The 26,916-nt window shown below is 31.8% G+C and overlaps 4 protein-coding genes across 8 annotated transcripts; 1 reads left to right on the top strand and 3 right to left on the bottom strand.

The window, feature by feature from the left end:
* Positions 1-456: 456 nt before the first annotated feature.
* Positions 457-10,134, bottom strand: LOC105228149 (histone-lysine N-methyltransferase trr). Of its 4 annotated transcripts, none has more exons than XM_011207836.4 (10): positions 9,869-10,134; positions 8,844-9,386; positions 6,271-8,732; positions 4,233-5,417; positions 3,045-3,831; positions 2,159-2,623; positions 1,507-2,093; positions 1,321-1,450; positions 897-1,079; positions 457-835 (listed from the first exon to the last, which is right to left on the bottom strand). In XM_011207836.4, the coding sequence occupies exons 2-10, from the start codon at positions 9,327-9,329 to the stop codon at positions 743-745; spliced, it is 6,378 nt and encodes a 2,125-aa protein (XP_011206138.2). In that variant the 5' UTR covers positions 9,330-9,386; positions 9,869-10,134; the 3' UTR covers positions 457-742. The 4 variants fall into 4 exon arrangements, with proteins under 4 accessions (XP_011206138.2, XP_011206137.2, XP_011206135.2 ...); XM_011207835.4 differs by having other exon boundaries at positions 8,805-9,386; XM_011207833.4 differs by having other exon boundaries at positions 4,233-5,414; positions 6,271-9,386.
* Positions 10,135-10,740: 606 nt separating this feature from the next.
* LOC105228150 (serine/threonine-protein kinase Genghis Khan) lies at positions 10,741-21,903 on the bottom strand. The gene is made up of 17 exons (XM_011207837.4): positions 21,739-21,903; positions 21,006-21,251; positions 20,386-20,657; positions 19,082-20,296; positions 18,402-19,003; positions 18,194-18,336; positions 17,117-17,288; positions 16,204-16,310; positions 14,097-14,209; positions 13,283-14,032; positions 12,903-13,179; positions 12,174-12,602; positions 11,913-12,116; positions 11,578-11,763; positions 11,422-11,515; positions 11,055-11,269; positions 10,741-11,003 (listed from the first exon to the last, which is right to left on the bottom strand). The coding sequence occupies exons 1-17, from the start codon at positions 21,770-21,772 to the stop codon at positions 10,858-10,860; spliced, it is 5,205 nt and encodes a 1,734-aa protein (XP_011206139.2). The 5' UTR covers positions 21,773-21,903; the 3' UTR covers positions 10,741-10,857.
* A 1,385-nt stretch (positions 21,904-23,288) lies between these two features.
* LOC105228151 (uncharacterized protein C6orf136 homolog) lies at positions 23,289-24,416 on the bottom strand. The gene is made up of 2 exons (XM_011207838.3): positions 24,264-24,416; positions 23,289-24,177 (listed from the first exon to the last, which is right to left on the bottom strand). The coding sequence occupies exon 2, from the start codon at positions 24,138-24,140 to the stop codon at positions 23,394-23,396; it is 747 nt and encodes a 248-aa protein (XP_011206140.1). The 5' UTR covers positions 24,141-24,177; positions 24,264-24,416; the 3' UTR covers positions 23,289-23,393.
* A 1,153-nt stretch (positions 24,417-25,569) lies between these two features.
* On the top strand, positions 25,570-26,356 carry LOC105228152 (40S ribosomal protein S26). Of its 2 annotated transcripts, none has more exons than XM_011207839.3 (3): positions 25,570-25,715; positions 25,923-26,100; positions 26,161-26,356. In XM_011207839.3, the coding sequence occupies exons 1-3, from the start codon at positions 25,713-25,715 to the stop codon at positions 26,319-26,321; spliced, it is 342 nt and encodes a 113-aa protein (XP_011206141.1). In that variant the 5' UTR covers positions 25,570-25,712; the 3' UTR covers positions 26,322-26,356. The 2 variants fall into 2 exon arrangements, with proteins under 2 accessions (XP_011206141.1, XP_049317157.1); XM_049461200.1 differs by having other exon boundaries at positions 25,648-25,785.
* Positions 26,357-26,916: the final 560 nt, after the last annotated feature.

Below are 26,916 nucleotides of genomic sequence, written 5' to 3' on the forward strand. Positions count from 1 at the left end.
ATACGTTAGAGGATAAGCTTTAGATATATTTCTTAACGCTTTAGTCATATAGTGAAAGTTGGGGAAATATTATATAATAAAATCCAGCCACATTTACGATAAGATTGACAACACAGGACTTCCAGCAGATTTTAATAAAGTGGATGAGATTACTTGATTTATATATTTTAAGAACTTTGGCCCCTACTTTCTATTAAAACGGATTATGGAAGAATGTCCATAAACAGATGTATCAACATATATCAAGATATCTCCAATTTTACTCAAGTTATCAGTTGTACGGAAGTACGGACAACATGTGTATGTAGTAGAATAAATTTATTTTGTATTTCTGAACATGGCCCTGTATCTACATCTTTAGATTGTTTAATGCTTTTCGGAAACACTATTTCTGGGCACAATGTGAAGAGAGTACAACAGTAACATATAGAGATAAGTAGTAAAAAGTGTGCAACATATTTTTATATATCTTTTTTGTTTTGTAGACGATAGAAGTATATTTTATATTTTAACAAACGACGGTTTATATCATAAAAATAATAATCGTGATTATTCTGCAAATACAAAATTCCAAGCAACTTTAATTTATTATATATAATGTTACAAGATTACAGATAACTATTTAGGGTACTAAATACCCCAGCTTATAACTATCTATAAGTATTTTTTAATAATTGTAATTCATACAACATTGATATGAGTTTTCTTAATATAGTTTATGTATGTATATGTATATAGCTGCTTAATTCATCCATTTTCTGCAATTAGGAGAACCACACATGCAAGATATCTTATGAGCATCGTCTTCAATGTCAAATTTATAATCATAAGACAGCTAAAATGTGTATATAATTAGGCAAAATAAATCTCTTACATTTTATTATAAAAGAAAATACCTCTTCACCTCTGTTAATCCTTCGCTTAGCAAATATTATTATCCTAAGTTCACGATCAACATCAACAGTCTCAGTTACACAGTTAGGATTGCAAGCATGATTTATATAACGCGCTAATCCTCCAGACAAGGTAGCATCGACGACTCTATCTTCATCCAGGCGAAACATATATATTCCTCGGTTCTATTTAATAAACAAAATGTTCTTTGTTAAACTAAAGAAAATTGAAGCAAATTTTCCCCTAGGTCAAAGTTGGCATATTTTTAATATCTAAATACACACAAATATACGTATATTAAAAAAATTGAATAAATAAAGAGAGTTTTTTCTAATATATATTATATTGCAACGGTGAAAGTATATAAGTTCTCTCTTTATTGCTAGTGCAACAATCTTTAAATCTAATAAAGGCATATTTAAATACCTTTGCTTCATATTGCTTCTCTCTGATTTCTGACACTTCGGTGCGAATAACTTCCCCTATATATTCAATTATCATAGTATGCTTTTCTATATCACGCGCAGCATATAAACCAAGCCCTTGTATTTTTGATCTGAAATCAATATTATCAAAGTCTTATTATGTGAATACGTTATAATTAGTATTTACCTCGCCAAGTATACATTATTTCTCCATTCCTGTTTCATTTTTTTATATTGAGAACTTTTCGAGTGGACAAATTGCTTACTATAGGGGCATGCTATTTCACCTGCAATAGATGTTGTAGAATTTGCCATACGTTGATTTGTAGCTGAGCCAGTTCTTTGGGTATGAGGCTTTCTCCAAGCAACAATTTGTCGCTGCTTTGGCTCGGTGCGTGCAGAACCACTTGGATTTATTGCAAGAGGCAATTCTAACAGTGGATTCCGCCCATATTTAAAACGATAGTTTGTTAATGTTTCTATACCCGGTAAACTCTCTATAATACGAACTACAGAAGGCTCTGTTAATCCAAACAGATCTTCGCCAGAAATAAATTGAGGGAATAGTTGCACAACTTTATTGTTTTTACGCATTAATGCGATGGGGGTCAAAATTTGTTTCCAAACCGCATTTGGGGAGGAATCGCGCAACTCGATTTCGCTTCCAGGCTCCTGCACTTGAATGCGGAATTCAGGGCGACCAGCAGATTCATTTATTGAGCATACATATCGACAACGTCGATTCGGTCTCTTCATCGACCAGTAAAATCGAATCTAGAAATAACGTTGGAATACAATTTCATAACCTATTTTACTCAAACTGTAACTGTTGTACTTACTACTTTGTATCCTACAGGATATATATGATCTATGGTGTGAAATGCTTCTAACTGATGAGGAAGTAATTGGCCAATATTTAAAAAAATTAGGGTACCAACTCGAAGTAAGTTTGTTAATTCTGAGTGATGCATTACAGTCGCCACTTGCCTATTTTCGTCCCTTTCAACAAACACACGTCTATGAACGGTAAGACATGACAATTCATTTTCTTTTTCTAATCGATTTGCATGTTGCTGACAATGTATGGTTTTGTTTTTATAGAAAACACAATGCTCTCTTATTGCACATGGTAAATGAAAAACTTGATTGCAACGATTTTTAAAACAGCGCACTGTGGCGCCGAGTTGTTGACATCCGCTACACGATTGATTAAGGCCCATCTGTAAAGCTGCGGGAAAGTTCATAAGGCCACCGCTTATAGTCTCATACACTTCGCTGGACCACAGAGCGCAGTTTAAATGTACCTAGAATGATAGAGAATTATTATAAATAAATATTATTGTTTGGCTTCCGTTTTATATTATTTTCGGTAAATATACTTGGTCTACTATTGCAAAATAAATAAAACAAAAAGTCCAGCACGTAGATATGTGCATATATTAGGTTGTCAAATATCTCCCTTCCGCCTTTTTGTCTTTTGAATTTCGCGGATATGTATAAAGCGCTACAGAACTCGTATCTGGCAATACTATACATCTTTGAAAGGTCTTCTGAAGTTTCCGTCTAGGTGGAAACAGATTAACGAACGAAACGGCGCATATTTAAACTAAATCCGATCACTGTAACACTTTTTATAAAGCATTGAATAAAGAGCAAAACGGCGGAAGGGAGATATTTGACAACCTATTATGTACATATTGATGAGTTATTTTAATTAATACGTACCCATTTGTCTATATCAAAATTGAGTAGCCGCGATGGTCCATTGGGTACACCGTCTCCTCGTTGATAACAAAAAACACACTCACGTATATCTTCAATAGAACTATTTAAGATACAACTAGCAAATCCATTTTGATCGTTAATTCCTTCCACACATATTTCACCGCCTTTCGTAACACTTTCAGAAACACGACTAATTCTTTGATTTGACTCTTTAAAACAGTTAACATTGTAGTGTTTGTAAATGCAACTTTTAGATATATTATTTTGATTGGCCAAAGATCTGTTCCCAGCTAGGTTTTCCTCGCAAAACTTTTGTTCAGAAGTTATTTGTGCATCTTCAATTTTTGATTTTACATTTGAGCTAAGAGCCTTATGAGGATTATTGAAGTGTTCGTAACAATATTTGTCACAGAACTGCAAGGTCATTGGCGATAAATCTGGAGACAAGGTAGAAGGGCGGATTTCTTGCATATCACAAAAAGGTACTTTAAAAGATTTAATTTTTGAATCTGAAATCGAGGCACCACAATTATAGCAAATTTTTTTTCTACCACTAATAACATCTTGCTGTAAACTTATTTGACTTTTAGTTGTCAATTTAATGTTATTCTTTGGTATAAGGTCATGAGATAAATTAAATGTTGGCTTATCAATTATTTTATACATTGTCGGTGTTGGTATATGTAACAGATTCGCCAAATCTTTAAGTACCCCAAATATATTATTAACAGCAGATAATTGAACGGATAATGTAACCACTCGGTTGTGGCTTTCATCACGTTTCGTCCTGAAAATGAAATTTCTTGTTATCAACTTATTAATAATGCATATTACAGATATTTATTTTAAAAGGATTATAAGGATATATAATGACTAAGCATACCTTTAAATTAAATAAAAAACTAAAAGTTCTGGATGTTGCGGCATTGATTATGCCTTTTAAAACATTGGTGAAAAATCACCAAACTAAAATGTGTCCTATCAAAAAATTAAAATAAAGTTCTAGGCTACATATTTGAATAAGTTACAAGTAAGTATATACAAGTTTATTATACTAATTTACGTATGCCTTATTATAACATTAAATGAAAACGGAGCTTTAGGAGAATATGATTTTTTAATTTATGTATGTACTGCGCTGCGGTAAATAAAATTGAAATATTTTGAAGAAAAAATATAACAAGTTACCTGATATCAGTTCCAGTATGTAAAATCTGGTTAACATTTTCAATGCCGTCAATTTGCTTTACCGCTTTTACAAGGCCACCTTTTTTCATATTAAATGTTGAGTCGATAAATGGGATACCTGGTGACATTCGGTCCACATAATGCTCATTGTTTTTATTCATAACAACTAAACCGGGATAAATAAATTGCTGCAGTGAAAGCATATTGAATTTTTCCCCAATCGTATTTACTATGTCGACACTATTGACACTACAGTTAGTTACAATATCTGACGACTCAATGTTGCGTTCTTTCATAATACTCCATACTCGCAAGTATCTGTCGCTGTAATTATTTCGCATATTTGATGAGAATTCCTGGTCATAAAAATCATTTTGTATTGTAGACAACTTTTTATCTTTATTGTTTTCTGACGAAAGAAATGACTCCGTATCGTATAAGGTACTTGCATTGGAATGATGCGCATTTCCATACTCCCCTAAAAGCGGAGGTGTTTGTGAAAGATCACCATTCTCTTTACTACTTACTCCACGAGGAAGATTGCTGCTTAACCCATATGCATTACAAACGAGAAAATTTCTATTTAATAAAGGTTCCAATACTTGCAACGGTTTCATTTGTTTTAGATGAGTCATTAAATTATCAATAAAATTGTCATAGTCTTCTTCGATTTTGGAAAGTTTTCTTGACCTTTTTTTTGGTCCAGGTACATTTGTAGTAGAGTTAACTGCGTTCGCATTACTCTCCTTACCACTTAGCAACAACCTGCGTTGCTTTTGGTATTCTCTTTTCCGTTTTTTTCTTGACTCAATGTCTTTATCTACAGCTATTGTCTTCTGATCAATAGATACAATATTGGTGGAATCATTGCATTCAGACAGTAAATTCTTTTCATTTAAATTACTTTTATTGTCCAATTTTAAATTAACTTGGGTATTCGAATTTTGTGTCTCGTTATCATATCTCGATGGCACTTTTGACTTCGTAGATGCATCTAACAGATTATTCACATTAGCTTTAGTTCTTATATTTTCGCTCTTTTCCGCATTTTCTGATGGGTCCGTCAAAGCCGGAAAAGATGATACAAAACTGGAAAAATGTTCAACGTTTGTCTCTTCTTTCCGCTCAGTGCTAGGTGTGAAAATGGCTAATACATCACTGCCCAAAGTCTGACTATTTATGCTGCTAGAGGAAATATATACACATAAATAATTTATCGCTAATTTAATAATTTATAGAAGTATTCTTTTTTGAAATAAATAAAGGTATATCATTTAAAAAAAAGTCCAACGATTTTAAGGAATTTTCGAAGTACATCAACTAAAACTAAAACAAATTACAATTATTAAGGTATCGAAAACTTATTTATATTAATAAAAATATTATTCTGCCACTTTATTATCATTAATCTGCAATGATACTGGAAACATCCAGTTAAGAATATCAATATTTTATTTATTCAAAAACAAAACTTTAGTTACTTAGACTATAAAAAAGCCTTTTAAAAAAATTTATTCTTTTGAGATCCCTATTATAGAGTATCTAACACGTTTCTGTTTTTAAGTGTCTTTTAAATGTAATTTTCATATTCAATTTAAAATATACAATATATTGATACAAAATGTGTCTATGCAACAGCAACTAAAAATGTACAAATATGTATAAAAGTCATTATTAAGAAGGTATATAAAAGAAATGTTTCATATATAATTCCTTTTCATTAATTATAGTGTTTTTCATATTTCTTGGTTCAATTTATTTAAAATTTCAGCTTTCTTTTTTGTTTATATATAAATTTTACAACAATGTAACTGTTGCCTTGAATGGGTAAATATCACGTTAAATGTATGTTCACGCACCATTGCTTCGTTAAATGTGATAGATGAAACACTTGTTAACAACAATACTATATGTCTGTGTAATATTGCTCTATGCTCTGATACAGTCTGATAGCAACAATATAATTCGAGGTAACATAAGTATATAATTTTCAAAGGCCTTAGACAAAACTAGGTCGTAGTATTTTTTTTTTACTTACGTTTTATTTAAGGGACAAATATTTCCCAGTGAATTTCCTTCTTTCGCCTCGTTTCCATTGCATTCTTTTGGCTGCGTATTATGTGAGTAGTTTTGTTGGGAAGTATTACTGGTATCATTTTTCTCACACGTAGTTTTACTTGCTTTAAACGACTCATTTTCAAGGCCCTGTCCAGTAACTGTTAATTTAGAGCGACACGGATCATCTAATGGGAATGGGCTAATGTTTGGGTTGGAGACAAACGACGTTTCCTTTGAAATTACTTGAACACACTTTATTTTTCCGTCATTTTGAGATACTGTTACTTCATTGTTGATTTTATTTAGTAAATCTTCTTGAGTATCAGATTTCTGTGATTTTGGAATTTCACTTTGAACCGATGCTGAAGTTGTCGCAGGGACAGGAGGTATAACTGGACGAGCTAACTGCGCCTCCAGAGAACTAACTAAACCCAAACTAGGAGCACGTACATTAATTACTTTTCTGGCAGATAATACTTGACTACAAACAGATGCAGGTGTTGAGTTCGTAACTGGGTTAAGCATATTTGTAGATATGGACGTGTGTATATTTAGATGTTGTGAACTACTCGAATTTTGAAGAAGTTTCTTAAGCAGAACATTGTTGGAATCCTCTGATTTAGGAACAGTCATAGGTGACTTATTAAGTTCAATGTTTCCATGCTTGTCAAGATTTTTTATGGATTTTGCATCAACGTAGGAATGCGGATTATCAACAGCTTCTTTTTTGTTCAAACTGTCAAATACATCTGCACTGACCTCAGGATTTTCATATTTGTTGCGTTTTGCAGGTAAAATATCGACATTTTGTGAAATATTCTGACGATGCTCTTGTTCATGTACTTCAAGTGATTTACATCGCTTATCTAAATGTTGGCCCAGCGAAGACAGCGTGTAGGGTGTTACTTTGACTGTTTTACGAGGTAGTAGGCTCTGATCAGTTGAATTTAGTAAACTAGGAGGCTGTACTGCGACTGATATAACAGCAGATTTATTAATTGGACTTGTATCTTGTGAATGTTGTGAGTGATTTTGTGTCGATGAATTATTACTGGTATTAAAAGGCTGTACCGTATTCATTGAACTGACTGCTGATACATTAAGGGCACTTGAAACAGTTAAATTGATTTTTTTTATCTTCTGATCGATTAAGTTAGCGTTTCTAACCGAATTAGAAACTATAGTCGCTTTCGATTGTTGGTTGGTGTTATTTTTCGATAAAACTAACGAAATATTTTTTGGAATCGAAATTATGGATGAAGAATTTAATTTTCCACATAAATTATTCAGATTTGCTTGCTTTGTACTGTGGAATTCTGTCTGTACATTATTATCTGACACACCTGTTGAAACGGATACGCAAGTGGTTGTAGCTGATGTAGTAATTAATTGAGGAATATTTTGTCTAATTATACTAACAGCTGGATAAATATTTGTGTTTCCTTGTTGCTCCGTATTCTTTGACAGTGGCGTCAGTAAAGGTAAGATATTTACATTTGGATTTAAAACTTTTTTAATAGTAGCCGCTGTTTTATTTAGGGGAATTTCATCAGTGGCTGGAGATACTATCTTCAGTGAATTTTGTATGGAACCTAAAGTTTTCGATGTATTGGAGTCTAGCATATGATTATCACTGATAGATGTTTCTACTTTTTCATTTGTAAAATCCATTTTGTCCATAGCAGCATTACTGTCAGATACACTTGATCCATCTTCTAAATTGACATTATTATGTAATAATCCTCCGGAATCTGTTTTGAAATTAATTTTTTTTGAACTCGATTGATTGAGAGCTATATTTGGTTTAGCTTTTGATACGGCAATGGTAACAAGTCCTGAATTAGGCTGCGAATTTGTTGCTACTGAACACTGAAGTTGTGGTAGTTTCTTACCAAAAACTTTAGTTTGAACCAATTTTGTTGTTGACACTGGTTTAATTTGAAGTTGTGAAAGTGATACTATAGTTGGATGACTGCCTTTATATCCTTGCTTTGTAGTCAGAATTTTGCTCAAATTTATTTGCGTTTGAGATGAAAGTTGCTGTGAAGACGTTTGCGTATTCGCTTGGGATTGCTTCTGAATCTCGGAAGATCCTGAGTTGCTTTGATGTACATGTTGTGAGGAATTTAGAGGCTTTAATAATGGAACAGATATTGTAGTATTACCAATTGAAACTTTTGCTGTAGTTTGTGTAACCTCCGATGCCAGTTTTTTACTTGTCGTCATTACTTGCTGATTCTTCAAATTTGGAGAAATATTCCTTCTATTCAATACTGTTGCATTTTGTGGTAAGCCGGCGGATATTGTACTTGCAGTGGTTATACGTGTGTAAGTCACTGTACTTGGTCGCATAATATTTCCACCTGAAGCTACCACACGAGATAGCGATCCAGAATGACTATTATCAGAACTTAAAGACAATTGCTGTATTGGCTTTTGTTCCTGTATAGATGACAACATGACAACATCAAATTCATTAGTATTTATTTCTTGATTTAAAGGCAATATGCCTACATCAGCTGTTTCCGTTTGTCCAGAACATTTGGAATTTACCTCTTTTCGTCCCGTTATGTTAGTATTAAGTAGAGTGTTACTTGCTTCAGGTATAGGCTTATTTCTGATGCTTTTTTCACAATCTTTGTCAACAATATAGTCTGCTGCACTGGACGAAATAACCACAATGTCTTCTGAATTACGTGGACTCGATGGTGATGGGATAGTTATATTTCGGATGTTATTAAACGCCGATTTTCCTTTTTCTCCAGATACTTCACCATCTTGATTTGGAAAATTTTGCAAAGTTTTTACCACAGATTCTTTTTTGAAACTCTTCTTTGTATGTTCGTCCTTGGTGCTCTCATTCACTGGTTTCTTAATTAAAATACCATCAGTATTCCAAACAGTATTATCTAATTTAATTTTCTTCGTGGAACTTATACTTATCTCTGTAGAATTATTCCGTTTTACTGGAGTAGTATTATTGCCTTGGAAGTTATGTTTTGGATTTTCAGAACTTCCAATATTTTTTATTTGATTCATGATTTTTTGTTACACTTTACCATTTATGAGTCAAAATATTTATGAATAATAAAAAATCTGTAAATATATAAATAATTAGATAGCTGTTTGGAAGGAAGGCAGATTAATAGACATTGTGAATAAATTTTTTTTAGACTACATAGTAACGATCGCAACACAAAATATTTTTAGTTAATACTTTCTATTAGAATCAAATGATTGTGCGGCTGTTACTTACAACTGCCTAAATGATGAAAATTTAAATGAAAAATTGTGCGCGAGCAATTTGCAAAATAAATATTTTTCTTCATATAATATTCATTCACGGTTAGAAAATTCGAAATATTTGACAATATTTATTTTGATATCGAATATTTTTGTGCGAACAAATTGATTAATATATAAATATGTCCCCTTGAATAAAAACTGTTATTGACAATGCAACAGTAAATAATGCATATAAATTCTTGTTCAAAAATAACATTTTATAAACAAATAATTATCTTATAAAATTTAACATTAACATTTTAAAGTAAATGCCTACTAAAATGCAAACATACCTTGTGGCTCCGCGACCTTTATTTTATAAAAAAAACACTACACAAAACATACAAACTCTTCCTTACAATCCATTCTTGAATAATATGCTATGACAATATCGTTGAATCCTGCACATATAATTAAACAAATAACAATATTCACTTCCAGCATTCACAAATAGTGAATTAAATAAATTTACTTTAGTGTCTTCTAGCTTTAATTTCTTAAAAGTTTTCTTTGATACTGCTTTACATGAAAAATATTAAAGTTGTTTTTATAGAGAAACGGTTTGGGAAAAGGAACACAACAGAGCGTCTTTTCAAGAGGGATATGCAAATGTAGTAGCCATCTTTATAAGAAAAACTGAAAGAAATTACCTATATGTACATACATATATTTGCATATGTAAACAATTATGATAAAAGTTCGACAAGTTTTTTATGAAAAGATGTCTTTCTTCATGATTACGGAAATGACATTTTAAATATTATAAATGTCAAAAGCTGTTTAGATAATTATAATTGCTAGAATGATTTAAATCAGCTGATGCGTCATTACAAGACTTCTACATTTATTTATAAATCGCTAAGATGAATAAATCTTCTCAGATAAAATGTATGAAATATCGGACAATGTATTTTTGTAATTTTATTATAAGGTTTTCATATTACGAAAAAACCTTTTGATCTTGCGGCCCGAAACGGTTATTGATAGACAAAATTTCTCTTCTACCTAATTCTGCTGTATGATATGATACTTTTAAATAAAGTTCCATTGCTTTAGGGGCCATGCCACCAACGACTACATCGTAATAAATATTTCTTATCTATCCAATTATCTTTTATCGCTTTTACATCAAATCACCATTCTAGTGTAAAATTCATATTCATCATTCCTCATGTTTTAAATATACATATAAGTATGAGCATATTTATTTAAAAAAAATAGTAAAACTTATTATAATGAAAAATAAAATAAATAAATACAAAAAATAATACATTATAAGACCTTAAAACGGCAAATAAGACTTTATGTCCGGTGAATCCTTTGGTGAGCTCAAATTAGAAACAGGACTTGGAGAGCGAGCTTGTGCTTGGTGTTGCTCTGATTCAATTGTTCTCTGTTGATCAATTGTAAGAGCTTTTTGAGGATTTCCTGTAATTGAACAACTATTAATATAAATTCCATTCAGAATGAATATTTAACCATTTTGTGAATTTATCATTTGGCGTGCAGTAGCGTGTGGTGTAAGTGAAGATTGGCGTATAATAAAAGATTGATTGCTTATCTGATCAGCTGTTTCTATAGTAGTAGGAAGATCCAAAAGCCTTTGGTTTTGAATTCCGTCTCCTGGTCCCATATGTGAAATGTGATTAAAATTTGTTGGAGCTGATATCATTTTAGATCTCCTGTCGCTTGTGCTAAATTGAGAAATCAATTTCAAAAGTTTTTAACTTCAAATATAAACATGTTTTGTAAGCAAATAAGGTAAATACGTTAAGAAGTTTACGTTTTGTTAAAATATATGTATACATTTTCAAAATTTTTGTTTTGTTTTAATTATTTTATTTACCTTTTAAATGACTTATTCACTTCGCGAACAGAAAATCTTCGCCGAGGATTTTTAGATCCTGATTTTTCCGCAGAACCAATGTGAATAAGTTCTTCTATAAATAAAGGTAAATAAAATTCCTATAAAATCTTGGACAACACAATAATAAAAACATACTTGTGTGTATGTTAGCTAAATATACAACAATAGGCGCATCGTTAATATAAGTCAAAACGAAATTTGTTTGTGGTCCTAACGGTTGCGCTCGTTTTAGTCCAATTGACTGAACCCAATCTGCGGTTTGGGTGTTAAAAATGTCCACATGCGTTTCCGAAAATACTAGCAAATGTCCATCCAAATAAGCTGAAAAGAATAATAAAAATTATATGTAAATCATAAAACCATTTTGCTAATAATCCTAATTTTTATGAAGTAAGGGGAAGCATAAGCTAAACATAACGATGTAATAAATTAATTAATATTAGCATGTAATCGTAAAAATATTAAGTTACTTATGTGAGTTGGATTAGCTGGATATGTAATTTCTCTATCCCTGGATTTTCTTCCTTGAAGATCCACGTAAATAGCCAAAGTTTGAAACACCAATAAATATTCTCCGAATATTCCTCCGGGACACTGTATTTCTATTACACGAACGGCATCCACGCCCGAATAATTTAAAAAGGCACACAATTGATTTTCCGGATGTATTAATGCTACGAATTAAATATTTATATTAGCAAAAAACTAGAAAATGTATGATGTCATCTTACAAGTAGTCGTCGCTTCGCCCTGCAAATAATAGGCAGTGAAGCCGCTTTGATGACCGATAACAAGCCTAATGTCTGACAAAATTTGAAGGCTCTGGACTGGATACGCCACGGTGAATTCACACATTTTTTGATGCCTTAAATGGTTTCGATTTATCTCATACACCACCACTTGTGTTTGATTGGTTGGACGCTTCAATGCTACGACAAACGCATAAACATTGACCGGAGATCGACGAATGATGCCGGTACAAGCCGCTATACAATTTTTTGAGTCTGAAACTTTTATCCACTCCACGTCGCTTACTTCCAAAGCTCTTATGGGAAGTAAGCGTATATGCCTTTGTTTACCGCACAAAATGACTAGAATGTGCTCTTCTTCTACGTACCACATTTGAATAATCTTTTTACTTTCACCAATGCGATTTATTTCTATGAAATTCGAAATGAAATTATATGACAATGTTAATTTATGTACATATATATTCTTGTCTTATTTTATTTTACAATCCTGATACTAAAACTTAATAAAATGGGTCATATATATAAATTCCTATTTATATGACGTTAGTTATCTACATCAAAAAAACATTGATATAACAATACAAACCCAATAGTATATGAAATGATATATGTATATAATGTTATTATTGTTGTCCTATACGTACAACCGTATCTTGTATCTTTGAAAATTCGAATGTAATTTGAATATTCAATACATGGTTTACTTACCATATTCTTCTAGATTAATACAATATAAGCCATCCTCTGTTCCCAATAAAAACTGATCAGGGTAAACTATAACGGAGCTTAATGCACTCCTCACTATTGTCAGAGAACTGTCTAGTATTTCATGTACTTTAAATATTGCTGTATTCGGGAGATTATTGCGTTTTAGTATGCGATGTAATTCACCTAAGGCAACTACCCATTTTCGCTTCTCTGTTTCATTGTCTGCCAACATTAGGGTATTACACGTGGACCCTCCTTCAATCAACGAAGTCTTAATCTAAAATTTCATGAACATGAAGGGAATACACACTTTTTAAATAACGTGTGAAACTTATTTATATCGCTATAAAAATCAAAATTAAAAAGTCGCAAATACTTACCCTAAAAATACATGGCACATCTTTCTTTGTAGCATGTATGACGTCACTCTCTCGAACACTGGCAACAGCAAATTCTGGATCTCTCATATCTAGAACTTGTGAAACATTCACGCTGGGCAAAGCACTTCTTTCCGCTGATATATCGTACAAGAATAACTTGAAATCGCATACGACTACAAATTGACGCACCCAACCCCTTTTTATAACACCCATCTTTGGCACTTTTACATATCCCTCATAAGCTGTACCTATCCCTCGAGTTGGGTCAATGCCCAACGGCCGCTTCGTTTGATCGATTGGCACAGGGCATATTGTAGGAACTTTCTGACAACAAACAGTGTGGCAGGCAAAACCACAAAACTCACATACAACACCTTGTCTGGTTAGGCCAACCATCAGTGAAGTACAGTGGTTACATTTTGTTGGGCTGCTGAAAGTTCTAACCAAAAACTGGTGTACTTTTGTAGCTGCTACATTCGTAGGATGCAAATCAAGAGGTTTAACACTAATGCTGCTTTTAGAACTTGACTTACTATGATGGCCGTGAATGTCATCCAAATCACTATTATCTTGCTCATTTTTGTAGTCTGTTGTTAAAAAATGTTTTTTTTCTACCATATAATATGGATACAATGAATCCAGCTTAGAGTTTTGCGGATAACGAATAGTATACGAACTACTTGAATTTGCAGAGGAATTTTGAGTTTGTTTTAAATTTCCGAGTGACAAATTATTATTAAATGAACTACCCTGTAATACAACAAAAAAATTTAAAGTTATCACTAAAACTCATGGACATTATTAGCAAGCATACCATAACATCCCTCGAAATATTGCTATCAGCATCAATATCCGGAATTTCAATATTTCCTGTAGATTCCTTAAAGAAATAGTTACAAGACGTTTGCGAAGAAGGTCTTTCCAGAACTGTTTAAAATTATCAGTTATATATCGCAAAATCGTTGATAAAAACGGAGATTAAAAAAGCGTAAATTTCAATACATAAATACAATTATGCAATCAATGTATTTATTAGTTATGTTATTAGGCAGTAAACCAGGCAATTGGATCGTACGGTTTAACACGCATCGTTGTAGGATCAAAAAAAGCGACATGAAATGAGAAAAATGTGGATTATTAGCATGAAACATAAAAAACGCAATGAAAAAATAAGCAAAATATATAATGTGTATATAATTTAATGATAAAGTGTAAAGATTAACGATATAGGAATATTAACATATTTACATATGGGTGCGATACGCTTCAATGTACGTATGTATAACTATGCATGATTTCTGCAACCTGCTTAATTTTACATACATATATACACGCCACGTTACTTATATGGTTTCAGAAAAGCACTTCCAGTTAATAAAATTTAATTTTAAACCCTTATTTCATGAACAAATTCAAATTAAATTGCTGGTATACCAACTGTAAACTTAAATAGGTGTTTACTAATATATACCGAAGGTTTACATTAACAACACCAGGACACAATTTATATAAAAGCTTAGGTTTCATATGTGCTTCTTGAAATAATAGCACCTATCATTTTATAAGCTCCGCTCTTTTTAATTTAAATTTGAGTTATACTCAACAGTTATTGATATTAACACAAATTGATTTGTTAGTTTTAGTAAACAAACTCTTAAGAAATGCAAATATGTACGTATGTTGGATTTATGATAACTGAAAAAATATTTCATGCTGAAAATACGCAATTAGTTAAAAGATAAACAAACGATTTTGATAGCATATCTGCAAGCACTTCACTTTCGTAATACGTATTTCAAGTATTATTTAATTTTATTATTTATTGTTTTCCTTTATTTCAATTGTTAATTAAAACTGATTAACAACATTAAACAATAAATTTGAGAAATACGATGAAAGTCAATGAAAGACAGCTTAGTTTTTAAGTTTATCGTTTAAACCCCCTTATAAAATATTATGTGATTGTTTTAAGCTTTTTTTTTATTAACTGAAGATCCGCTCCTAAAATTTTTTAACTGAAAACAAATTTGCAAAGTTATAATCGCGTAACAAAAATAAAAATATGCCAACAAAACACGATGTAACTCCAACCCATAAAGATATGCTACAACGGTGTACAACTTTTTTTGCAAATCTATGGAGATTTTGAATAATAAACTGCGATCTTTCGTGCATTGGTTCTTGTAGGGTTTGTTGAACTTGCAGTGAAAATCTTAACACATCTATTATATTAGTTGCCCCTGTCATTGAGTTGGTATCTATGCTTTCATTTGCTTTTTTCAAATTAGTAATTAACTCATTAAGAGGTTCGGCAAGCTCCGTGAGTTTGCCCTGATGAATATTTATTGGCGTGTTTCTGCAGAATTCTGTTGTCATGCTTTTTCCAATTCTTCGCCCTCGTACTGGGCTTAACTTCATACTATCATCCAATAACTTAGTTAGCATATCTTGTATATACAATTTATCTACAAATTATGAATTAAAAATAAATATTGAATAAATATTTCTGTCAATATGACTCAATAAAAAAATGAACTAAGCTTAATATCTATTATATATGTAAATAATATCTTACATAGTTTTTCGGGCAAATTAATTCATAACTGTCAGCTAGGAAATCTTTTTATATGATAATTTTTATATGCAACTTTTTTCCAGTGTTACTAAAATTTATTGGTTCTAGCATTATATATCCGAATATTTCAAACATCATTTAAAACTGATTACACAAAGAATTTCATACAAACATTCTGTTCTACGTTGTCATTTTAAATCATAAGGGAACTAGTTTTGAGACATTCCTATTTTTTATAAATTAATTAACGTATTTAAAAAAAATTGTACAACAATTTCCTTTATTACTGATAAGAAGCTTAATATTAAATACTTTGATATACAGTAAAAAATAAAAGCGTACTTACATCCTTCTGAAGTTTCTAATGTTTTTTGAATATCACGGATTTCATTTTCCTTATGATGAAGCTCATATAAGGCAGAATCACAACGGTTACGACTTTCCCGTAAATCCCTAAAAATAAAAAAAATGAGGCGATAATTATTATAAGTGAGAATAGATGCTGAGAAACAACAGTTTCTATTGATATGTTAATAACTTTAAGCATAAGTAAGTTATAAGTTACAAGATATAATTAAGTTTCAGTTAAAACTTATTATATCGCTTGGTTTATAATATGTGAAACATTTGAATGCAGCTTAAATATTCGAAAAATATGTTTTTAAGTAGAAATTGTCCACAACTTTTCCCCTCTCCGGGCCGTTCGATACCAAGCGAGATTTCAGAAAAGGGAACTCCCTTTCGTGTGACTTCTTCAACCTATTGCTGGAGAAAACAATATGATCTGCAGAACTAAATAATGAAGCTATATTATTCTATAAGAGTGTACAGCTGATGGCGTATCCGGTGATATTGATATCATTGGCCTCAACAACCACGTCGTTAGTTCAGCTTTCTCCAGACAGGATAAGGAAGCCACTTTGGACTCAAAAGGCAATTGAAAAGTGAAATCTCTCTCGATGAACAAAGACCAAACTCTATAAGTTCTTCATCATTCCCGTCCGCTCTATGATGCGGAGGCATGGATAATGACATCATCTGATGAGTCGGTCTTAGGAGTGTTCGAGAGAAAATTTTTGCGGAAAATTTATGGTCCTGTGAGCATTGGTAATGGTTGGTACTGCAGTCGATGGAACGATGAGCTGTACGAGATATTTGGTGACATTGACACACATAGTTCATAGCTAAATAGCGAAAAAAGGTGACTACGCCAGTAAAGAATAAAAATTAGTTATATACTATAAATTGTAAACACATACTTCTGAGTTGCAATTAATTCTGCTCGTGTCCTACTAAGTTCTTCCGAAATAAGCGTTTTTGCCTGGATCTCAGCCTGAAGTGAACTTTGTAAATTTAATAACTCCATCTTATCGAGTTTTTGAGAACGTCTATTTCGCCAATTTTTCGTTTCATAGGTTTGCTGAAATGAACCTATACATAAATGGAAAAACATTTAATAACAGAATTTAGTTTATGAAAGCAATGTGGATAATGATAGAAATAGTATAAATATTAGGGTGATTCAAAAAAATTTTTTTTTTTTCATTTGGTACTCGGAAAAAATAATTTTTATTTTTTGATCCACCTTAATATGCATTGATGTTTGACGATGAATATCTTGTAAACGCTTTACTTAATCGAAAAAGCATATGAGACCATTTTTATAGAGCAGTAAAATTCCTACAAAACTATCAGTTTCATCATTCATAATAATTTTTTTTCATTGAGTTATAAAATTAATAAGAAATAAAAAATTTTCCCAAAAATAATCAAACTTTAACTGTTAATATCTTTTAAACGGTTGGGTTTACGAAAAAATCATAGGAGACCTTTTTGTAGAGCATTCAATTTCCTACAAAATCTAAGGAACAAGATATTTTTTCAAGTAGTTGGAAGCGAGATATAAATTTTTCTATCTGATAATAAGAAAAAATAGAAAACTGTATGTAGGAGGACCTTCCCGTTACAATTAAGAACTTATATTTGGAGAGGCTTTCTTAGAGGTGTCTAGGAACCTATTTATTCGGAGTACCAAACGAAAAAAAATTGTTTTTTTTTGGAATCACCCTAATAAATATACAAATAATTGTTGGCAATCTTATATCAACATATATAACGCATCACGCATCATCACGCATTATCCAAAGAGCATCAGTTATTAGCACAATTCACTATAATATTTGGAAATTAAATAATCCATGAATACTAGACAACTATAGGTAATTTTTTCTTAAAGCATACAACGAATGATATAAGATCCATTTTTTTCAATTAGATTAGTATGTTAAAAATATTTTGATTAATTAGAATTATATATTTTATTTAGAATTATTTACCTGAGTGTTTTAGATATTCAACCTCCTCAGTCATTTTTGTTGCTAAGGCTTGTAAGTAACTTCGTGCATCCTTTTCATCAGATACCCATTGTATAATTTCGGACATTTGTCGTTCCCATTGTATTATAGCTTGTCGCTTTGTTCTATCGTTTTTGAAATAAAAAAGCCAATGTACCAAATGTATACTAAATATTAATATAAAAAGTACCTTAATTCTTCACAATTATTTTGGTCTTCTATTTGCTTTGTTTGTAATTGTCTTATAGATTCTTTGAGATTTTCCATTTCTGATATTAATCTTCTTTTTTCTTCCACCCATATACTCTTCTCTTGCTCATACATTTTTTTCTGTTCACTTAATGTATCTACAGTGTCGTTTTGAGATTCTAATCTACTTAAGTCGCATTTTTCACGAGTTTTTTGAAGTTCTATTATTAAAAAGTCCCGATTCTTCTCGGATTCCATAAGCTGCTCTCGCAGTTCAGATAGCTCAATGTTAAAGCGGGTTTGTTGCTGATTCAGTTTTTCCGAATATTGTACCTCAATTCTTTCAATTTCGTATCGCAACGGTTCATTCGCTGGGAAAGTGGAGTTCATATCTGTATTACTTTTGCTTCGTAATTCTGACTGTAGCTGGCGACAATATTCTTCAGAGCGTTCTCTTTGTTTTTTTTCTTTAGCCATGTCAGTTATAGCATCTTCAACTCGTAGCTCAAGTTCCCGTCGATTTTTATCTGCCTTTCGAAGATCATTTCGCAAGTTGTCTATTTTTTTCATAACAGATTCCAACTCTTCTTCTTTATCACGAACCTATTAAATATTTTTAATAAAACGATTGCACAAATCACATTAAAATATAAATTTAAATTTTATAAACCGGAAACTCACCTGTCGTGATAATTTTTGTTTTTGAGAACGTAATTCGGATAATTTATCGGTAACTTCTGCGTATTCCATCATTGCCAATTTTCGTTGGCATATGGCATCATTTAATTCGGATTCTTGAGTTTTTATTCTATCCAGTGCTTCACCGTACTCTTTGGATGTGAGACATTTTTCCCGTTTCACTTCGTTCAATTCTTGTTCCAATTCTTTCAACCGTGCTAAATAAGCGGTATTGTTGCAATCTTCGGGTGTTACCTTTTCAATAATTTCTAAGTTTTTCAATTTGTTTTCAAGCTCATAGTTTTTCCGTTTTAAACAATTTATTTCTTCAATGAGATTACATTTTTCATCCATTATTTGTGGATTCATAGATTTGTCCGTGTCGACAAATGTATGGCTATAATTAATTTCAACCTTTCCCAAATCAGATAAAGAGCTACATTGAGTAAAAGTAAATCCGATGAATGGCAAGTGAAGACCAGAAAATGCAATATTGGCACCTGGTGGCACAGTGTCGGAGAGATGCATATCTGTGTCATCAACATCAAAATTTGATGTATCAGTTGGACTTGACACTTCAGGTATGTAGGGGGCTTGACTATATCTAAGATTGTCCCAATCTAATCCAGCAAACCAAGGATGACTTTTAAAATCGTCTGTACCATTTTGACCTAACCGATTTTCAGGTGCACAAATGAGCTTCCGCATCAAATCTTTTGCTTCTTCTGATACAACATAATCAAGAGTCTCGTCAGCAGGAAAGTCGAAACAGTTTTGATGGTTCATTATCTTTCCATATGTTTCAACAAGACTCTCGGCATAAAATGGTGTCTCGCCATATAACATTTCATACATGCAAACACCAAGCGACCACCAATCACATTCAGCTCCGTATCTACCCTGACCATCTTCCATTGCTCGAAGTATTTCAGGGGAAATGTAATCCGGGGTACCCACGGCTACATTTGATTGGACCATTCCATCCATCCCGATTCGTAAACAAGATCCGAAATCAGCTAACCGTATGTGTCCTTTCATGTCGAGCACCAAATTATCTGGTTTTATGTCACGGTGTACATATTGGAGTTTATGTATGCTATCTATCGCCAAAATTGTCTCAGCAATATAAAATTTCGCCATATCCTCGGGCAACCGATCTTCAAATTTGCTTAAAAGTGTTAACAAATCTCCACCACAGTAATAATCCATTACAAGATACTGTTCAATTTATATAAAAAAAAAAAAAAAAACATTATTGTCTACCCTTAAAATATTACACAATTCCATATCCTTAGATTCATAATTACCAAATTGCTATCATCCTGGAAAGCATAATGCAAATTTGTTATCCATTGTCTATCACCGTACACTAAAACATCGCGTTCTTCTCGGAAACACGCTGTTTCCGCACGTTTAAGCATTTCCCATTTGTTTAATGTTTTCATTGCGAATATCTGGTGCGTTGCAAGCATTCGAACAACACATACTTCCCCAAAAGCGCCACGCCCAATAATTTTAATTGTTTCAAAATCATCTCTAGATAAACGTAGTTGTTTAAACAATGTAGCCACTGGTTTTACTATAACAAACAAATTGTTTATAAGTACTAATAATTATAATATGTGTATACGTATACGAGTATAATGTATATGTATATAAATGCATTTTTCACTCAGAATCAGCAAAAAAACGAACTAATTTAAAAATAACAAGTTCAAAACCTTATCCAACATGCATTATGTTTATAAAAACAAGATGTGACATGATATTAATACATACATAGATATATATCCATATTAATTAGTACTTTCGGTATAAACAATTTTTTAAATGTAAGAAATGTATGCTTTTTATATCAAGGTAACAATATATATAAAAAGGTAATTTGATTGGGCATAAGCCAATATGTATATACAACTCCACTTACCCAACTTTATAAAATCAGCCAACGTTTTCTCTCTTCTCAATGATGAGTTGCAGCATTCATCGTATAAAACAAGCAGAGCGTCCAACAGTGTTTCAATTGAAACAGCTTTACCATCAACATTTGAAAGTATGTCGGTTTTTTCTTGTAAGTAAGTTTTTGCTGTCAGCAATCCATTGGTTACTCCTTTTTGAAATATTAACGATTCTAATATTTTCAATCGCTTAGCAAATCTATTGCCGCTGTGCACTTTTTTAAAATAAGATACATTCAAATATTAAATCCAATAATGAATATGCATATTTTTTATTGTATGCAAATGCCTTAAAGAATAAAATAATAACAATTTGATAAATTTGATATTATTTGGTACAATAATAATAACTATTAAATGACATTTCCAACCCACATAACTTAAAATAGATCTAGGAATATACATATTTGCTTGGTAAAACAGATATTGTCGTATGCTATATACATATGTAAATTACAACAATACTTCATTATTTAAAACTGTGTCTCCTAATTGCAAACATATTTTATTCATATCTTTTCAGATGAACAAGCATTACAAGGTTAATTGGATATGTAAATAATATTAAAGTTAAAGCATTGTAACCGGAAAAATGCAAAAAAATGTTTTTTCTCCCGATTGTGCATAGACCATATATAGCACAACAATTGCCTAAATATGCTCAACAAAAAGTATTCTGAATTTTTCCACAAATATATTTACCGACAGAATCCGAGTTTTCTGTTTTAAAACTCATACTAAGTTTTTGTTTTCTTTTCCATTTACGTTCATGCAATCATTTCTCGAGTAAGTACAATTCACTTAACTACGGTTCACTAATAAATTTGCTGAAATCACAACAATTTGACGGTGTGGAAAATTTATGAAATGACGCACATAATGCAACCCGAATACACTGGAAAATAACAGAGTTGCCAAGAATTATATAAATATAATCATATATAAACATTAGGGCCACAGACATGGATAATATGATGCGAGACTCTCGCATTGGCTCTCATTTTTCCTCAAACGCGTTCCTTGTGTTTTCGTCCATGTAAAATCTGTCAAACGAAAACACAGTTTTCGCTGAAAACTTCCATTCCACTCATTATATTCGGTGCCTGCTCTAGTTTAATCGATGTTTTTGAAAAATATATTTTGCCGGCCCTAAATTGTCACTTGATTTTTGTTTACATTCCATATACAAAATATCTATAGGTTGATATTCTTATATTAGGGAGACTCTCTTGCTCTTGCAAAACCTTGCACGGTGTAGAAATTGCAAAATTTTCCACTTGGTGCGTCGTCGTAACAACAAACACACACAGAAAATTATTTGCAATGGCTGTAAAATATGTCAGACCAAAACCCATGTTTATTTTCCTGCCGTCATATATCACTAGATTCTGCAATGGGTGCTCTCTTGGCCTTGCATATTTCGGTATAGGAGTTTTGCATTTTGTGTTATCGTGCAATCTTGCAAGAGCAAGAGAATGCCGCTATTGATAGTTGTCAGTGGAAACTCATTGAAAACACACATTGTCGGTCGGAACGACTTATATTCCACAACATACAAATGTGTTTTAAAAATGTTTTCAATGTCGGTCCGAACATAGTATTTGATCCTCTAGCGGGCACATTCGTCCGAAACGAAAGGTGTCTGAGACCATCCTATTTATATAGGCCAAGTGCACTTTATTTATCGATTGTAATCGTCGAAAAAATTATTGTGATAACCGACACAAACTTTGTACATGTTGTCGCTGTAAATCTTTTTATAGAAACACCCATGATAGTTGCTTGCATAAACATTTAGATAACTGTAAGTAATATGCAATGCCCATTGGCTATACGTACAAAAGAATTTAGTTAGATTTAATAATTCTGTTAAAACTCTCTGGTAGAGCTGTTGGTCTAATTAACCAATACTTGGCTTTCAGGGGGTTAACCATAGTAAGATAACATCTATCGCCTATAGAGGCGCTATAAAGTCGATTATCAGTGAATGTGGAGAAAGAATCGGTGTTCTGGGATTCCATCACTGTTTCGAAAATTTGTTGACTTATATGTCAAAAGCGAAATCATTGTTCTGATATCGAATGTTTTTTCAAAATTGTAAATTCAAAATGAATAGTTTTAAATGTTTCATAAACATCTCAGTCATCTGAGGATATGTGACGATCGATTTAACATTAATTTCAGAAACTTCTTATAAGCAGGAAAAATAAATATATATAATAATGTAATAGCACATACATAGTAAAAAAAACTTTTCTTATAGAATTACACAAACGATTTGTGTTTATTTACTTTCTCCAATTGATAACAGCTTTAATAAATAATAAAAGAATTTGCTACTTTGCAGATAGCTAGTTTTATAACTTTGGCGATGAAACAGCTACGGACCCCGTCGGCAAGCTCTGCCCGGATTCCGGTTCCACTAATTCTTTATTTTCATCTGGCATTACTCTATCTACAACATGTTTATGTATAAGTCCATCGGGTCCTAAATAACAAACGGAAAATCCATCATACCATGACTCCTGCTCGTCAAATATTTCTTTCATTTGCCACAGTTTATATTTCCAAAACGAAAGCATAACTTTTAGTCCAGATATACCACGAATTCTCCATCTAATTTTTACAGTATAATCTTCAGTATGTTTTGTAATTTTAAGCACTTCGAACTTGACGTAAGCATATTTTAGATGCCCTACTGTTCGCAAAAGTGCGATTTGTTTCACGTAATGGTACAATCCAATTGTTTGTTTGCCGGTAATATTGTTTTCAAATACCAAATTAGGGCTGTAAATCGAATAATCTAGTGGTTCTATAAATAATTTAGGCAAAGTTTCTTGTAGAACTCTGAAAGCACGATCTAGATCTTCCAATCTAGGTTGGTTTGTGTTTTTTGAATTTACAACATCATTATTATGGATTTGCCGTTTAGTTTGGTAATTAGAATCCAAAATATAGGTGCCCAATTTGTAAATATGACACCATCTTTTATAGGAATTGTTGTTCAATGTATATAACAGGCGTGAGCATTGATGGTAACTTATTCTTTGCAACGGTCGCCGTTTTATGCAATTTAAAACGTGCGGAAAAAATGTCAATGCCATTGAAAATTTGGGATGCTGTTAGGTCTTCTGTAGTTAGCTATTAAGAGAAGCGATATGAACTGTGATTAGAAATCTCTCTTACATAAGTATAAAGTAATACATATACAGATGCAGATCACTCACTTTATTCAATTTTAGATTTTATTTCAATGATTAACCATTGCATATGATTTTCCTCCCCGTTGTTATATATTAAACATTGTGGTAATAAGAATGGGAAATAATTTCATATTCAGCATGAAGTCGATTCATATTATCTAGAGATAAGTAAATATAATCTTAACTTTTGTGTAACTTCATTATGTTATGTTCACATTGCTTTGAGTTGGTTTGTATTCAACTTTTGAAATTCTGTTTTGTTTTATACTTCATAATTGTGAAACTATTTTATAGGATATTATATATTAGAAGTTATTAGTTTTTTGGGTAAAATTTAGAATAGCATCCCCGGATTTCGGGGATAAAATGGGTATCAGTGGAAAGGTGACGTTCTCCAGACCTACATTGATAATTTGTATATTGCGAATAACTTTTTCACTTATTTTATGCACTTTTCACTTACTATCACTTCACTATAACGTTTCTGTATATTCATTTTTTTAATATTTGTTGTAAATAAAGCTTTATTTTAATTAAATTAAATTAATTATCACAATGAGAAAAGTGCTGCCATGGTTATTTTTTTTGAAGCGCGGCGCGGAAAAAAAATAACCATGGCAGCACTTTTCTCATTGTGCAAATGCAGAGAATTGTAACTAAAATAAAATAATTAAAATAAAGCTTTATTTACAACAAATATTAAAAAAATGAATATACAGAAAGGTTATAGTGAAGTGTTAGTAAATGAAAAGTGCATAATATAAGTGAAAAAGCTACTCACAATACACAAATTATCCATGTAAAAGTTGTCAATTTTTCAAATTTAAATGCAAATATCTTTAAAACTATAAGTCAGCGGCAACTATATATATATATTTTTTCGTGATCTGGAGAACGTCACCTTTCCACTGATACCCATTTTATGCCCGAAATCCGGGGATGCTATTCTAAATCCCAGCCAGTTTTTTTTTTATAAAAAAATGTGAAATCAACCAAAATTTGTTCACTCAAAAACTGATACGATTAATAGGTAAATAATTTAATGTTGCATTTAGGGTATTGTCCAGTAGTTATGTATCATTTGAATTATTAAATGCGGATACCAATAGGGTTATATCTATAGAAAGATATACAACCGTGTTTATTTTATTATTTGTTTTGTTTTCATTTAACTTTTTATGAATCTAGACTAAATACCAATAATATTGGAAAACTTGAAAGTTAAATCGTGGTTGACGGATTCAATTAATTTTTATATTTTACATTATTTGTCATGTTTAATAGATTGTATGAAGAAAAGATAAATAAAATGTAATACGAAAAATATTTAAGCCCTGTTGGTATAAACGAAGAAGTATGCAGTATTTTGTATGCATGTGCTTGTTGAGTCAAAAATAGAACAACAGCCAAGTTAGCATCGTTTATGTCTTTCCTTTCTCTACTTCCTGTTGAACGAAGACAAGTGCTAATAAAATGGTGCGTAACATTTTTCATTGAAACTTTTATATCTCAATTATGCCGTTCTTGGGAAAGTATTATTAAGAATGTAATTCATCATATTATATAGTGTCTTAAAATTTGCGTCACTACTTCATAATTTGAAGTAAAACAATGTGTTAGAAAGATTACTTCAATATGTTTCCATACCGTACTAAAGATGTATAATTTTTATTTATTGATCAGACAAAGAAACGCCGTAACGGAGGTCGTTGCAAGCATAATCGCGGCCACGTGAAGCCGGTGCGCTGTACCAATTGCGCACGTTGTGTTCCCAAGGATAAAGCCATTAAGAAGTTTGTCATTCGTAATATTGTAGAAGCCGCTGCAGTGAGAGACATTTCTGAAGCTTCAATCTGGGAAAGTAAGTTGATCTAATTATTGTCAGTTTGTTTTTAATCTTTAATGCCAATTTATTCCTTAGCATATATTTTGCCAAAGCTGTACGCAAAGTTGCATTATTGCGTGTCATGTGCTATCCATTCAAAGGTTGTAAGGAATAGATCCAAAGAAGCTCGTCGTATTCGCACTCCACCTGTACGAACTTTCCCTAAGGATATGGCTCGGAATCAACCAAGAAAATAGAGCAAATAAATATTTTGGAAATTGACAACATATAAGCAGTGATTTATTTATTATTTGAATAGTTTACAACTAGCTTTGGGTTTAGTGGAAATCTATTTAAAATTTCCATTGTTGCAAAAACATCTAAGGGATGGCTAATTTAGATATTTTACAAAAGTCTGCGCAGTTTCCGGTTTGTATGATTGACTTTTTCCATCCTTGGCTTTTACAATGTTAGATTTTAACGAAAACCAAATCTATATGTTCGTTTTTCTGTTTGCCATCTTGGGTTATCTATCACTAACAGACTGGAAATGATTAATGTTCTTCGAAATATTATTTTTTATTGCCACAACAATAAATAAATAAATTTCTTACTAAAATATTTCTTGAACTTTTTTGGATTCGATGAGTATAACAAAGTGATATTGGCTACTGGTTACTACATGCCTGCGAAAAATACATGGGTTCAGCGACTGGCCGAGTTTCGAGTGGTTAGTAAATAAAGATCGGAATGACTTTTACATCTTTGTTAAGAACATACTATATTTACATTTGTATATTTTATATGACTATAGAAATAGAATAAAATTTGAGGTTCTACACCGCGACCTAG

The sequence above is a fragment of the Bactrocera dorsalis genome, unplaced genomic scaffold, assembly GCF_023373825.1.
Source record: "Bactrocera dorsalis isolate Fly_Bdor unplaced genomic scaffold, ASM2337382v1 BdCtg012, whole genome shotgun sequence".
Lineage (NCBI taxonomy): Eukaryota > Metazoa > Arthropoda > Insecta > Diptera > Tephritidae > Bactrocera > Bactrocera dorsalis.